The sequence below is a fragment of the Haliotis cracherodii genome, unplaced genomic scaffold (genome assembly GCF_022045235.1).
Source record: "Haliotis cracherodii isolate W230 unplaced genomic scaffold, xgHalCrac1.p SCAF_6, whole genome shotgun sequence".
Lineage (NCBI taxonomy): Eukaryota > Metazoa > Mollusca > Gastropoda > Lepetellida > Haliotidae > Haliotis > Haliotis cracherodii.
Window position 1 is genome coordinate 51,403,063 of NW_027266319.1, and position 14,315 is coordinate 51,417,377.

General features: G+C 38.9%; 1 protein-coding gene across 1 annotated transcript; it reads right to left on the minus strand.

The window, feature by feature from the left end:
- Positions 1–6,710: 6,710 nt before the first annotated feature.
- LOC139445722 (inactive selenide, water dikinase-like protein) lies at positions 6,711–13,214 on the minus strand. The gene is made up of 8 exons (XM_071226926.1): positions 13,132–13,214; positions 12,804–13,042; positions 11,812–11,915; positions 10,756–10,905; positions 10,055–10,167; positions 8,997–9,187; positions 8,092–8,304; positions 6,711–7,556 (listed from the first exon to the last, which is right to left on the minus strand). Exons 2-8 carry the CDS (start codon positions 13,003–13,005, stop codon positions 7,372–7,374), a joined length of 1,158 nt encoding a protein of 385 aa, XP_071083027.1. The 5' UTR covers positions 13,006–13,042; positions 13,132–13,214; the 3' UTR covers positions 6,711–7,371.
- Between the last annotated feature and the right edge of the window lie 1,101 nt (positions 13,215–14,315).

The window sequence follows — 14,315 nt, forward strand, 5'->3', positions numbered from 1 at the left end:
AACTCACTCACTCACTCACTAACCTGAAATGGGCCGCGCACCACTGCCCCGTCTTTAATAGACTATAAATATATCTTCCTCGTTTTAGACTATTTACAAGTTTGAAGCCTTGTAGATTTCACGAAGGCAAAGAGCATATAATATATACCGATATGGTCTCTGACGCAGGTGTTCGCCAGCATCGTCACGTGATGTCATGGTTTCGAGTTCAACCAATCGGGACTCATTTCCGGTGCACGAGTTGTTAGTGCGCGTTCATTCCAGACACTATGAATGGAAGCAGACGAGACGTTTATTCAATAACTGAACCGGAGCATGTCTACTTATGACAAGCTGGTAACAATTCAGCTAAAACCGAGATGACCATTAGCTCGGACACTTCTAACTGATGTTTATTTTATGATACAGTGAACATTCCTTTGGAAATGCGTATTTGATGTACATTATTAATCTAGAAGACTATCCTGGAGGAAAGGATTTTCAACGGAATTTCTTGCCCTGATGTTAATTTGGAGGAGACGTTTCACATAACAATAAGGTAAGTGCAGGAACATATAATTAATATCATCTGTTTGTTGCCATATTAGTGCCTCACATTTAGGATTATGACACATAAAGCAGAAATGTCTGATTGAAATAGTGAAATCTTATGTCTTTTTTACAATCAAACATTTCTCACTACAGTGTTGCGGGCACGTGTGACCCAGTCGTCTAAGGCGCCGCGATTCGCGGTGCAGAGTTGCGTCGCTTGGGCACGCCAGAAACCTATGGTTGTGGGTTCGAATCCCGGTTCGCCCCGTATATGTTTTTAGGTTTGTCGGCACCATACCCGTGCTCGTGGGTTTCACCGAAGTGGTAAACGTCTTAGACCTGCATCACTTCGGGCTTTCCTCCCACATTAAGCTGACACGCCGTGATTTAACTGGAATACTGTTAAAAGCGACGTTAAACCCAACTCACTCACTCACTACAGTGTTGATATATAATCGTGGTGAGAGTTATTGAGTGAAATAGGGCTGACGACTTTCTTCAGCTGTATGCTGGGGTTATAATGGTTCACCGATTATTGGTGTATTGTGATAAGAAAAGAGAAGATAATGCGTTATTATCCCGTGTGACGTTTGGTTTATAGCGTACGGAATATCAATTAAACAACAATATACAACAACGATTATACAGGGTATTACAGCAGTAAACAATAACACACTCATGTACAAGGGATCTTACACTCATTTTGACTGCTCGATCTCCGTATCCAAGTTCACCTGGAAACATATATGGCGTAATTAGCAGTCATTACCATGAGTGAGTGAGTAAGTGAGTATGGTTTTACGCCGCTTTTAGCAATATTCCAGCAATATCACGGCGGGGGACACCAGAAATGGGCTTCACACGTTGTACCCATGTCGGGAATCGAACCCGGGTTTTCGGCGTGACGAGCGAACGCCTTAACCACAAGGCTATCCGACCGCCCCGTCATTTCCATTAAGTATGTTTTGAAGCAGTAGTCATCGTGGGAAGGAGTCATAAGGGGAAGACATATTCGTATGGCGATGTCACAATCTATAAACAGTACATAGTAAGGACATAACGTACTGTACATGTTCGTCTGACGCTATTGACTGGAGTGTTCAAGCTACAGTGTGTTCAACTGCCATCCCGTTAATAACGGACACGGCTTCTTAACATGGAAAACATCGTGTGGTTTTGCCATCCTAAAGTTACTGTCCATATGTGGTGTATGTATCGTTACTCCCGTGAAGATCCGGGCTAAAATTGATTAACGGCAATCCATGCTTGATCATGCTGACTTTGTTGATGCATGTCATCGTATCCCAATTACGTATATCGATGCTCATGATGTCAATCATTGGATTGTCTGGTCCTCGATTATTTACATACTGCCGTCATATAGCTGGAATATCGCTGAGTGGCGTTAAACAGCAAACAAATAAACAAAGCATGTATCGTAACAGTCCTTATACAGAGACACTGACCCCGGGGCTATGCGAAAAAGACCGTATCGATATCCTTGGAATTTAATCAACTCTGTTACGATGACCTAAGTCTTGGAAACTGATAAAGGATACAACGAGTTGTTCTAACGGTAATGGTAATTATCAGTGAATAGTTGAGTACCAAACAAACAGTTGTGACGGATGTATTGGTGGAAACTTTGTGCTGTTGCTTGCATCAGCCATGATTATAAGCCTTATGGTTAATGAAACCACACGCACTAACTGATAATACACCTTTTAAAAGCGAATTGAGACATTCGAGCCTTCATTCTGAGCAATATATAGGTTGTAAAATAGGTATTGATAGGTTCGGACTCATTAGAAAAGTACGCTTTTAGTTTCGCTAAAATATTTGCGGCACTTTCGCGCCATGTTTGCGCCCTGTAGTTTCATGGCACTATCGCCGACGTTTCGTGATACTATCTCGCCACGCGGAAGGAACTGTGCGTGTATATTTGTCACCCGTGGCGTTTCCTAATGCAAAATGTGAAATAATAGTTGTTACTTCTTGACTCGCGTCATAGCTGCCTCAGGTTCACGATGCCCTCTGTTGAGTAATCCAAGGAAAGTACAGTGACGGCAATGGACAGACAGACATACCTTGTTCTGTCATACACCATTTCGGCATTCCATCAAAATCAAGCATGACCACTGGTGTGTAACAATGTATGTTTTGACTGTATTCTCAAAACCAGTTGGTTGATTTGTTATTTAACGCCGCACTCAGCAATATTCCAGCTATATGACGGCGGTCTGTAACTAATCGAGTCTGGACCAGACAATCAAGTGATTTATGTCATGAGCATCGATCCACGCAATAGGGATCGATGACATGCATCAACAAAGTCAGCGAGCCTGACCACCCGATCCCGTTAGTCGTCTCTTACGACAAGCATAGTCACCTTTTACGGCAAGAATGGGTTGCTGAAGACATATTCTACCGCGAATCTTTACGGGTCCCTATTGTCTAAAGAGGAGATGTTAGCATGTAGAGTGGGAGCAGGGATAGAATGTACTAGCGTCTAAAGAGAAGATGTTGGCATGAAGTGTGGGAGTAGTGTAGTTTTGTTATCAAATAAATTAATTGATAACGGATACTTGAAAGTAATTACTTTACACTATATACATGACTTTACACATTGATCAGTCTGTTGTGTGCACAACTAATCAAGACAGACCATAGTACCTGGGTGCCGTGTAAAGAAAGACATTTTCGTTCCCCTTCAAACTATTATACCTCTCTCAGTAGGGTGAAAATAACCAGATATTTCACCATAATTTGTGTAAAGAACATAACGATTTAAATTTGAATTTCAAATTTTTAATTGTTTCTTAGAAAATAAAAAAACAAAATCATTAGAAAGCTTATTTGGCACAATTGAACATCTTCCTAAGGCAAGGGAATTAACTGACTCTAAAAAGTCGAGTTTCCATCCTTGCCGAACTTGACTGGAATTTCTTGGCTCGGTCGTAGCGCCACCAGTGGCTATTACTAGCTATGCTCCTTCTATGTCTCTCAGATATCACTTGCATTTGCTCCTAACAACATGACGGCGCCCAGTCAAGACGATATGATCGATAATCAAGATCTATATAGTAATAAAACGTGTACTTCGCGCATGAAATCACGTGAGCACCCTAAAAATGGAAAATATCTGTTGCAAGGTCGTAGTTAACTTTTTTTTGACAGGGGGGGGGGGGGGGGCAAATATTTGTACTAGTATCACTTGTCCCCAACTTGATTCGGGAAGATGAATTGAACACCAGTTACATATTTATTTAAATCATTAAAGTGAGTGAGTGAACTTGTTTTTTGAACTGAATCAATATCTGAATTAGTTTAACTGCTTCACATACCCGAGAAGTCCCATACCTCAATGTAATTATGTATATGTGTATTAGAAGTTGCGAATGCAAAATCACTATCGACTATCCTACCACATGTGGTATTTACAACGTATGATGAAAGAAGTAATGTAAGCAATGCTTAATATCATGACACCAAACTGGCCAAATTCCAGAGCTACGATTGTCGTATGTTTACGTTACGGGCGTTACGATCGTCAAAGGGCTGAGACCGCTCGTAAAAAGGGTTCCCGGTGATGTTGTGTCCTTTCAGAGTATTGGAATACAGATGATCTGTCTGTAAAAACATAATGTTTCTCCTGACCTAATTCATAACGGTTAAAGTTGAAAAAGCAAAGATAATTTGTTAGGCTGTTATCGAAAAAAATTGTCCCCGAAAATTCTTGAAAACAGAAGTAATGCTTCAGACTGTTACAAAAATGAAATTTCCTGCCACAAAAAAAATCGGGCTCATAGATTTAAATAAAAAAATATCTGATTTTGTAACTGTAGCTCAAAAATATCTAATCTCAATACAAAATCCCCCTACCCCATTTCCAGAGGTTGCAGAGATGAACTGTTTGATGGGCATTTCTTAGAAGTTGACGGATGACAAAGTATACACAATCTATGGATAACAACTTCTTTATTTAATATAATGGCGACGTTTCGGTGTAGATCCTTATACTTATAGCTTTTATTTCGCATACCATACACATGCTGTGTATCAAATGTCAATGATACAGAAATGACTGTGTGCAAACATGTAAATACTAGGCCCTCTTTAACACCAAACACGTTATAGTAGTCAGAATCCTTTTCGACACTATAGTCTAAAATCAGCACTACAATAATTGATATACTTTTGATAGCCAGTGACATGGATAAGTGTAAACATATAATTCTGCCAGAACAGATTACCCAGACGACCGAGGTGCCTGGACATGGGTTACACACTACAACTGTCCGTGGTCACGTGGGCTCCAGTCTGAGAAAGCCATGTTATGCTGGACTTTCCCTGTGAAGAATGTGGTCAGTAGATATAGGGGTGTATTTTGCTGGTCAGAATGTTCCGAGTAGCGGGGAAAGTATAACCTTCCGCATTCATGGTGAAGTGTAAGAATGAGTTGCGGGTGCTGTCCACACCCAATGATACCCCAGTTACCGTAGAAAGGCAGTTGTAGTGTCAGCTGAGGTCGTCTGGAAGCCTGAAGTCATACACCAAACAAGTCAGCGAGTCTGATCACCCGATCCCGTTACAAGGTTCCATTATAGTACTAACTAAAATCGTAAATGAACCAAATCATGCTCTTAAAAAAACAACAGTTCCGAATAGTTTCAAAGTAATTTCAGTAATACTTGCTAAAACGACTTTGACCTTGACCTTTTGAATCATATTTGGTAAAGTTCAGGTACACTGGGCATGTGGAAGACAAACTTTGATGTTCAGCTCATTAAAAACACCTCATTCTAAAAAGCGCCAACGTCTTTGAATTCATCAAAATGTAAACCTTACTTAAGAATTAAACGTCAGTTTGGAAGGGTTCATTGAAGTGTGAATGATTTAAAAGCGCTGTTTAGCTGTGCGAACCTCCGAGCTTGCCTGACGCAGCAGCCAACAAGCATGAAATACTCATATCACCCGCCAATACCGCCACTTTAAGTCTAAGTCGAAGTCGTTGCCATGGAATATCAAGATTTTCAAAAGTCTCAAATTATCAAGAGGCACAACCAGACCTATGTATGTTCTAAGTTTGGTATAGATGTCTCTCATGGTTTTCTTAGTTCTGATCCGGAACACCACCGGATGGACGGACAACGCCCATTCCTATACAACCCCCCCCCCCCCCCCTTCATCTTCGTGGCTGGGGATAATAACATCCTTCGGAAATTTGATATGTCCAAAGATTTCTGAGAAAGGATGGTGAAAGACTTCAGTAAACAATTAACTGTTGTGGTAGACATTTTGATTTTTTCTTGCTTGTTGTGCAACATTCGATCATATTCAAGCAATATGATGGCAGCCTGTAAACAATTGTCTCTGGCCCAGACAAACAAGTGACTGATATTATGAACTCACAGAGCCTGACCATCAGATCCACTTAATCTCCTGCATGGGTTGCTGAGCTCCCATTCCATACCTGCATCCCCACTGGGTGGCATAATGTATACCTGATGAGCATACAACTTTCAAGAAATATTTAATGGTTTTTGGGGTATATCCTGTAAGGAACCCTCTATGCTCATTTGATCCCATGTCCAATTGTTGCCTTGGAAACGCAAAATGGATTTTCTTTTAAACTCGTGAAGAGGAAAAGCAATTGGCACCAGTTCCCCTGATGCGTTTTCAGTTTTAGAAAAATATATCTGATGTTTTTGAGTTATGTCTCAGAGATGAAACATGACAGACTGACATAGGGAGCCTTTTCTATGTCCCCGGTATACTTAGTTTGGTCAGGGGGTATAATCTTTTAATTCAGCACTAGTGAGTTTAATGAATTTTTTAACATTTTTTAATGCTGTATTTCAGTTATAATATAGCATATCACCTTGATGTGGGAGGAACGCCTTAATTGATGCAGGTCTTAAAGGTGTGCCACAAGTGAAATGAATAAGACATGGGTATGATGCTGAAAAGCCAAAAACAATTATCATGGGAACCTGGGATTTGGATTGGTGATCATAAGCTTCTGGCACCCATAAGTGAAGGAACTCTGCACAGCAATTTTTGGAGCCTTAGAGGACTCGGCAACGCTTGCCCCAAGCTCAACATGTGAATCTCAAACTGGTCAACTGTTGTCCTTGAATTCATGTACAACAAACATCAGTTACATATACAAGATTTATTCTTATTTCTTTGGTGTACATGATAATGATATGAAAAAGTTGGCAAGTCACTCTGTCATTGCCTATCGAGGTCTGCCATGTCAGAATCTTTGAAGAAGAATTACTCCGACAAGCTTCATAGAGATAGGAATGAGAATCTGATAGACATGACAACTTTTACACACTGAAAACCAAGTGGATTTGCTCACATCTACTTGGTTCGAGCATGGAAGCAATGACAATGAGACAATTAATTCTAAAAAGTATTCATAAAACCTGTTCCAGTACAGGAAGTGTAAATGACAGAAAATATCATCAAAAAATCAATTTCGCTTTCAAATTAGGAAAACATCTGTAACCTGTTAATCAAGTATAAAATATCTCTCCATAATGTATATTTCTTGTGCTATCACATACAAGATGGAGCTGGGGTATTCAAACTTAAAACTGCAGTGATGGAATGTTTAACTCGTATGTGTCACGAACTTGACCTTTTTGATAAAACTGCTGCAGAAAGATAAAAAGGGATATTAAGAACTGCACAGCTAGCTGCTTGCAAGAGTAAATGCAAATCAAATGTCCACTGATTTTAAGGTCCCTTCATTTCAATACTTTGCAAATTATTTACAGAGAACAAGCATTGAAATAATGATGCTGTGCAGAATATTCCTCATTTCCATGACTACCATAACTCCCCATCACGGTCCTTGGCGGGCACTTCAATGACCCGTGGCTTGTCTATAATTCTGGCTGTGCGGTTGCCTTTCTCAACAATTCCAATAATCCAAGACTGGTAACCCTCTTGTTTTTCAATGTCCTTGCAGAAAGCTGCAGCTTGCTCTCGGGGTAGTGCGATCAGCAGACCTCCTGGAAATTAACAAATTAATTATTAGGACGTCTCTCAGGGGAATAAAATGCTTATCGGTAACACAATTCACACAAAATGTTTTGACTTGGGCAAAGTACAACTGCAGACATTAATTCTATCCAATCCAATTTTCCACAACAAAACATATTAGAAATTTGCTCTGTCTTTTGCCAAACTTTCTTTGAGTTACCTGTTTCATTTGAAATATATTTGTAAGCCATTGTGTAATGATTATACCATAGTAATGATACTATCAAATGATACCTTGAAAACACAAGATTTTTCAAATATTTCTTATGCACACCTAAGTTATTGCAGGAAGACAGACGACTCAGCGGCAGAAACTAACATTTTCAGTCCACTAGACCTTATAATGATAAAATATGGCAAAACCCTTAAAAATGATAAATTTCTACTTGTCCTTATGATACCTTAACTATTGGGAAGTTCTGCAAGGACTACAGGATTAGTGCCAATTTCTAATGCTGCAAATAGATGGACAGACAGACAGACAGGCAACATAGTGATACATACCTGAAGTTTCTGCTGAGTGTCCTTGCAGCAGACCAAACATGTTTCCACATGCTTTGCTGATTGACGCCATCTTGGCAATGATTGGCAGGTTGTGGATGACGAACCCAACCTCGTTCTTCTGGATCTTGGCGAGATTGTTGGCGTGGCCAAGCAGTCCGAAGCCTGTGACGTCAGTGGCTCCATGGGCATTATACTTGTGCATCAGGCGTGCAGCTGCAACACAACATAGCTCAAGTCAATCGTCTTGTGTGCAGATAAATTACTGGACACTGCACCCTGGCAAAACATATGCAACTTGTGACAGGAATTATCCCATTTAGGATGTTTAGCTTACAATACAGAAAGAAAGTTAACTGAGCTTGCTTACACCAAACATGAGGTATGGTTAGAGCTCCTCCAAGAAATTAGCAACACAATTAGAAACAGTTATCAAATTAATCAGATGTGTTCCAGTGAATGAGAACTATACTTATCATTTTCAACAATTGTATATTTTGGACTTCTAACCAAGATAAGAACACCAAATGTAGCAGCAAGCCTTTTTCACTTATTTAGCCTTCCTTATGTAGTAAGTTCAAAACTTACAAGGGTATGAACAAAAAAAAGCTAGTTATCAGACAAATAAACATGTCAAAATTGTCATGACACTATTTCCAAGTTACTATAGATCCTTCAAGAGTGCCTAGTCTCTCACAAGTTGACAACAAAGTTGAATGATATCTCATATGCTTAGTTTTTATATCAAAGAATAATCACCTCATTGGGGTTTGATCAAATGTTAAGAAGTATCTGTTTCCTTCCTCTATTACTTACCAGTCAGCCGTGAAAATTATCCCATTTTATGGTAGACATGTCTATTTAAACTGTTTTCAACAAAGTACTTCTAGGTTGCCTAAGGTAAGTACCTGTTCGATTGAGTCTTGCCATGCTGAACATTGCCCGCTGGTAAGCTTTCCTCACGTCATCCTCGCTGACTACCAGCTTGATACGGTTCCATCTCTCCGGCTGGTCCAACCACTGGTAGGCATTGACCGCTACTTGTGTACCCAGCGGCTTCGTCATCACTAACACATCCCCGACCACAGCATTGTCTGGCCTGAAGGAAGGGAGGTAATCAGTTATACTAATGCAGCATTGTAAATTCAGGTGAGCTTTGTGAAAGACTCGACTAATTAACTTTTGCTACCTCTCAATCAAACAACATGACTGACCAATCAGAAAGTCTGAAATGACAAAGAATCTACCATTTTGTCCCACAACATCAAAACTGTCAGTGTCAGACTTTTATCGAAGTGATTAAGCAAAACTGATTTCCTTAATATATTTTATATATAGTGTATTTGCCTTTACACACATGATACATAGATCTGAAAATTTCAAGCAAGTAGAAAGCTTGAAAGAAGATTAAAACAGAACACATTTTAAAATGTGACAAGAACTATTGATATGATTGAATGATATACACAACGAGGGACAAAATGTTTCTGACATGGTCACATGTAATGTGGAAAACATCAACAATTTTGGATATGTTACTAGAAGAATACAGTTTGAAAAATATGTGGATGATTAATTCTCACCGATTGGTGTAATGTTATTTATTGAATTCAAATAAGTCGCGACATTATCAAGATTATAAATCTTTATTTTGCTTCACTTATTGTTTATTATCTACTGAATATTCATACTATTTGGATATTCATACTATTTGGACACCAGCATGTTGCAAAATCCAAATATTCAAAAACAGGTTTGATAACATGACTCAACTGTCTTCTTGAATCATATTCACGATATCATTTTATTAAGATTACATTGCATACCAACCATTTTATATTGCACCATTTACAACCACAATATTAGTATCAACTGCCATCACCTCATCAACCACAGATGGATTCCCTAGGAAAACCAGAAGGTTTCTTTCAAATGATTCCTGGCAGCATACTGTCTTGTAACTTACATGATGTACTCGTTGGGTTGACAGACTGATGTGGCGACGCCCCCAATGGTCATCCATGGGTTGATGACAGTCTGACCACCAGTCACCTGTGATCCAGCCTCTTCAGCACAGTCCTGGGCACAGAAACAAAGGAAACATGGCAGACAACCCTGACTAGCAAACCTACAGATCAAACATATCCAGCATCTCACGAGCTGGTTTGATTGGCTTGAGGGTGATATGAAATACAAGTCTTTTCCTTTGGTCTATATTCCTGAATGAAAGGACGCAAATTTACATCATACCTGCACACTCAACTTGGAATTTGACTGTGACAAGTCACATTATTTAAAATTGTTCTAAATTGGTGTTTTATTTTTGTCAAGTAAATGTTCATTAGCCTTCTGACGTTTAGGTCCTATTCAATACTTAGATTTCTATAGAATCCTGGTATCTTTAGAGCAAGCAAGTTGGCCTTAATGTTAGTTTTAACATACTTTCATATAATGTCATGCTAGAATAATATAGGAGGAAAGCCTTAAGTCATGCAATTTGTTTTAATGACCCATCTAATTGTCAGGTGAAACACGCCCCAACTGATATAGTGCCAGCAGACAAACACATTATTTGGAATTAGCACAAGTCTGGGATTTGAATAAATGAGCACCAGATTCTTGCACTTAATAGTGTTTTTTGTATTTCTATTCTTGTATAGGTATTACCTTGAATCCCCTCATCACCATTGGGACAATGACATCCCTCTCCTTCTCAGACATCTTGTTACTGACACCCAGTAACATCAGCATGTTGTCACAATCTGTTACGCCCATGGCGTATAAATCACTTAACACGTTGGCACAAGCAATCTTGCCCTGTGTAGAAAGTAGAGAGATAGTGTAAATGTTTTTGTACAAAATGACAATGATTCTTTTTGAACAGTATTTCAATCTTGTGACTCAAATCAGCATCAAGTGGAAGAAAAGCCTGAAGTGGTGCAGGTCTCAGACGTTTACCACTTTGGCGAAACCCACCAGCATGAGTATAGTGAAACAAAATCAGGGGGGGGGGGGAAATCTTGGATTTGAACCCACAATCATAAGTTTCTGGTAAACCTAATCCTAAGGGAGGCAACTTTGCACAGCAATTCCCCCAACATGACTGAGTGGTGTTGAACATCACAATTGATGGTGTGACAGGAAATTCATGTTGTCAGGTATTTGCAGGTAGTCAGGTACTGATCTTCCTTAAGGGCTTTCAGTTTGTTGACATAAAAAAGCAACATAAATTTCACTATCACTAAAAACAAATGCCATGATAATGACATTATACTTTAAAATAGGGTATGTATTTGTCAGCATAGCTTTTATTTAACTTCTTAGGCTTTGTCTGATTAATATCCTGCAACTGTGGGAGGACTTCTATAAAGATCTATCTATAATTAAAATTCTTCACCAAAAAGTATTGGCAGCAAAATATTGCTACTTTGTAAAAAGGTAATTTTGGAAAAAATAAACCTGGTATATTTACATCAGCAGTCTCCAACATTAGCCACTTGTCCGAAGCTCAAGTAGAATTCTGTTCAGTGTAGATCATCAATAATACTTCATATAATAACACTAAAACCTTCTGTAAGAGCCAAGTTTGAGATAGTTGGCTGTTATAGTTACAAACAGAGCAAAGCAGTTAAGTCGGTGTGTCCATTCTTTAGAGTTGAGTTGTCCTCTCTTGACAGCATCTATACACAACTAAAGGTAATGTCGGTGTTCCTTTTCTGTTACCTGCATGTAGGGGTCATCAACCAAAGGGTAGAAGAAATCTGTCGTCTGAACCAATGAGAGACCACCATGACGCAGAGGCGTGACTGATGCGTCCATTCCAATGCCTGAAAAAAGTATGTGAGACTTTTGACATGGATGTAAATCTTTTCAACCCAAATCATTTAAAAATGTTAAAACTCATTTATCAGTGGGGCTGCTTTTTCCAAAATAAGCAAGTTGCACATTCTCACAACTGTTTGTTTCTTATTATTCAGAAGTATAATGGCAGTCTCTTTTAATCATGATTGAACCTCCCCTGGAGGCTGACAATACTGAGATGTTTTTTCAATGACTGTATTCTGATTGCGTAATCTGTGGATATTGTGAAAATTATTGATTTCATATATTAATATTAATTTGTACCTCATACCTACAGATCATTTCAATTTTGCCCATGTAGATCTACAGAGAATCAGCAAGTTGTCCATTCTAATTATCACAATTATGTTGTAACTGTTCTGTTATGTCCCAACTAATTTATTATTTTTTTTTGTTAAATATTTTATAGTAATTATATTTAGAAATCTATATCTTATTTTAACTAGGTCACAATTTGTAATTTAATCGGCGAGTGTTATGCCTGCCCATCAATCACGTGATACGCTTATATGGCAACCATGTGATGTGTCTGAACTATCATCAGTTTCGCGCCATGTGACAACACCACGTGGTCAAACAATAAGACCCGGTTATCGACGCCATCTTGGTTGGAAGAGGTCTGAACGGGGTGGAGCTCATTCGTGACCTAGATAAGTGACATCAGCACTACCACAGGTATTAAAGGCAACGTACCATCGATCAAATCCTCACAAGGTTAACAAAGCAACCATCCGAGGAAACATTGTATCTGACAATACTACATAAATGCCCCAAACTGGGTGTCGGAGTTGAGATATGACGGAAATGAGACTCGAATGAATTACGGACAAAAATCATCAATAAATGCATCTTACCAATCCTCGGAACGGGCGCCATGTATTGGAATTGCGACTCCGCATCCTGGGCATTGCTTTCCTGTTGCAGTCCCTCAAGAAGCTTGAGCAGAGCTTCTTGGGGGACTTTACACCCTCATCCCTTTAGGTCAGCAAATTTGGTGAGTCGGAAATTGGGATCCAACTCATGTGCCGCAGGATCAAACGGACGACGCAATGCCATTTCAGCCAGCTTGGCAGTTGTCAGGGTCGAAAACAACCTGAAAATGGTAGAATAGAGTAAAATCGAATCAATCAAACTACTTTAAAAGAGCAGAGAACGCTTATTAAAAGCAGGAAGTTTTCAAACCACTAGGCTGTTTTCCTCTCCACAAAGCAAAATATGGCGACCTCCCTAGCGAACGACAAAGACCCGGATGAAAGCGCAGACAGACGCGAGATATTGGCTGGCTGGCTTGAAAGGGAGAAGTAATTTTACTGAAATGTTCAGACCAATGCTGTGTTGTTTTTTATCAGGATGATGTGGTTTCTTAATGTTACAAACAAACAACGGATTGGTTTTGATTTATATATAACAACACTAAGGTTCTGCTCACTTTTCCATGCAAAACAAACAGTTGATCTACTATCATGGAACATATATTATTGTACAAAAAAGATCTCCTTGATCGAAAAATACGTACAAAAAATATTGTGAGAATAAGTAATTTTATACGTTTCGAACACTTCAAAGGAAAAAAAATAGTTCACATTTTCTCACAAAAATGAAAAACAAAATTCCCCGAAAAGAATAATCATAAGCAGTCTATGCAGATTATGAATATAAATTTTATAAAAGTGTATTAGACTTCATGCATGCTATCACAAAAATTGTGAGGTAATTACAGGATATATACTAGTAATTAATTGGTGGGCTAATTCTTGCTTGTAGTTAAGTGGGATGTTTTGACTTCGATTGAACATTTAGCGGTGGAATAATTCCCGTCGTTTCTGTTGTGAAACTTACAAAGGGCAGATGAAACGACAGGGATGAAACAATGTTAAAAAATGTTCACGAATTTCGTTATTTAGGCGGGGTATAGTTGTATCATTTTGTTTAATAATTTGTTTTTGTTTAATTTACCATGACCGAAACAAACCAAGGTACATAGGACACATTTATCAGTCGCATAGGCTACTTACTGTTACCTTGTCAGTTACATTAAGCGGAAATGATAGGAAATATAATTTCTTATAGGCCAATGCAAGTTTCGTTGCCATAGTTTCTTTTCTTTTAATGTACATTGGCCCTCACACCTCTCCTTTTCATAACACTTTGAAAAATTCCATTAATATTTGTATGTCCCCTGCCTGGGCCACAAACACCGAGCCTTCTGGTTGTCATTACCGCTCTGCCGAGAGTGACTATTTTACGTCCGTTTCGGTTAATTTTGTTAGTCGTGATACGTAAAAATTATGATAAACATAGATGGAAAAGGTAAATAAATATGTACTCACCCGAAGTGAGCGGTAACACCAATGTTGTCACGCGAC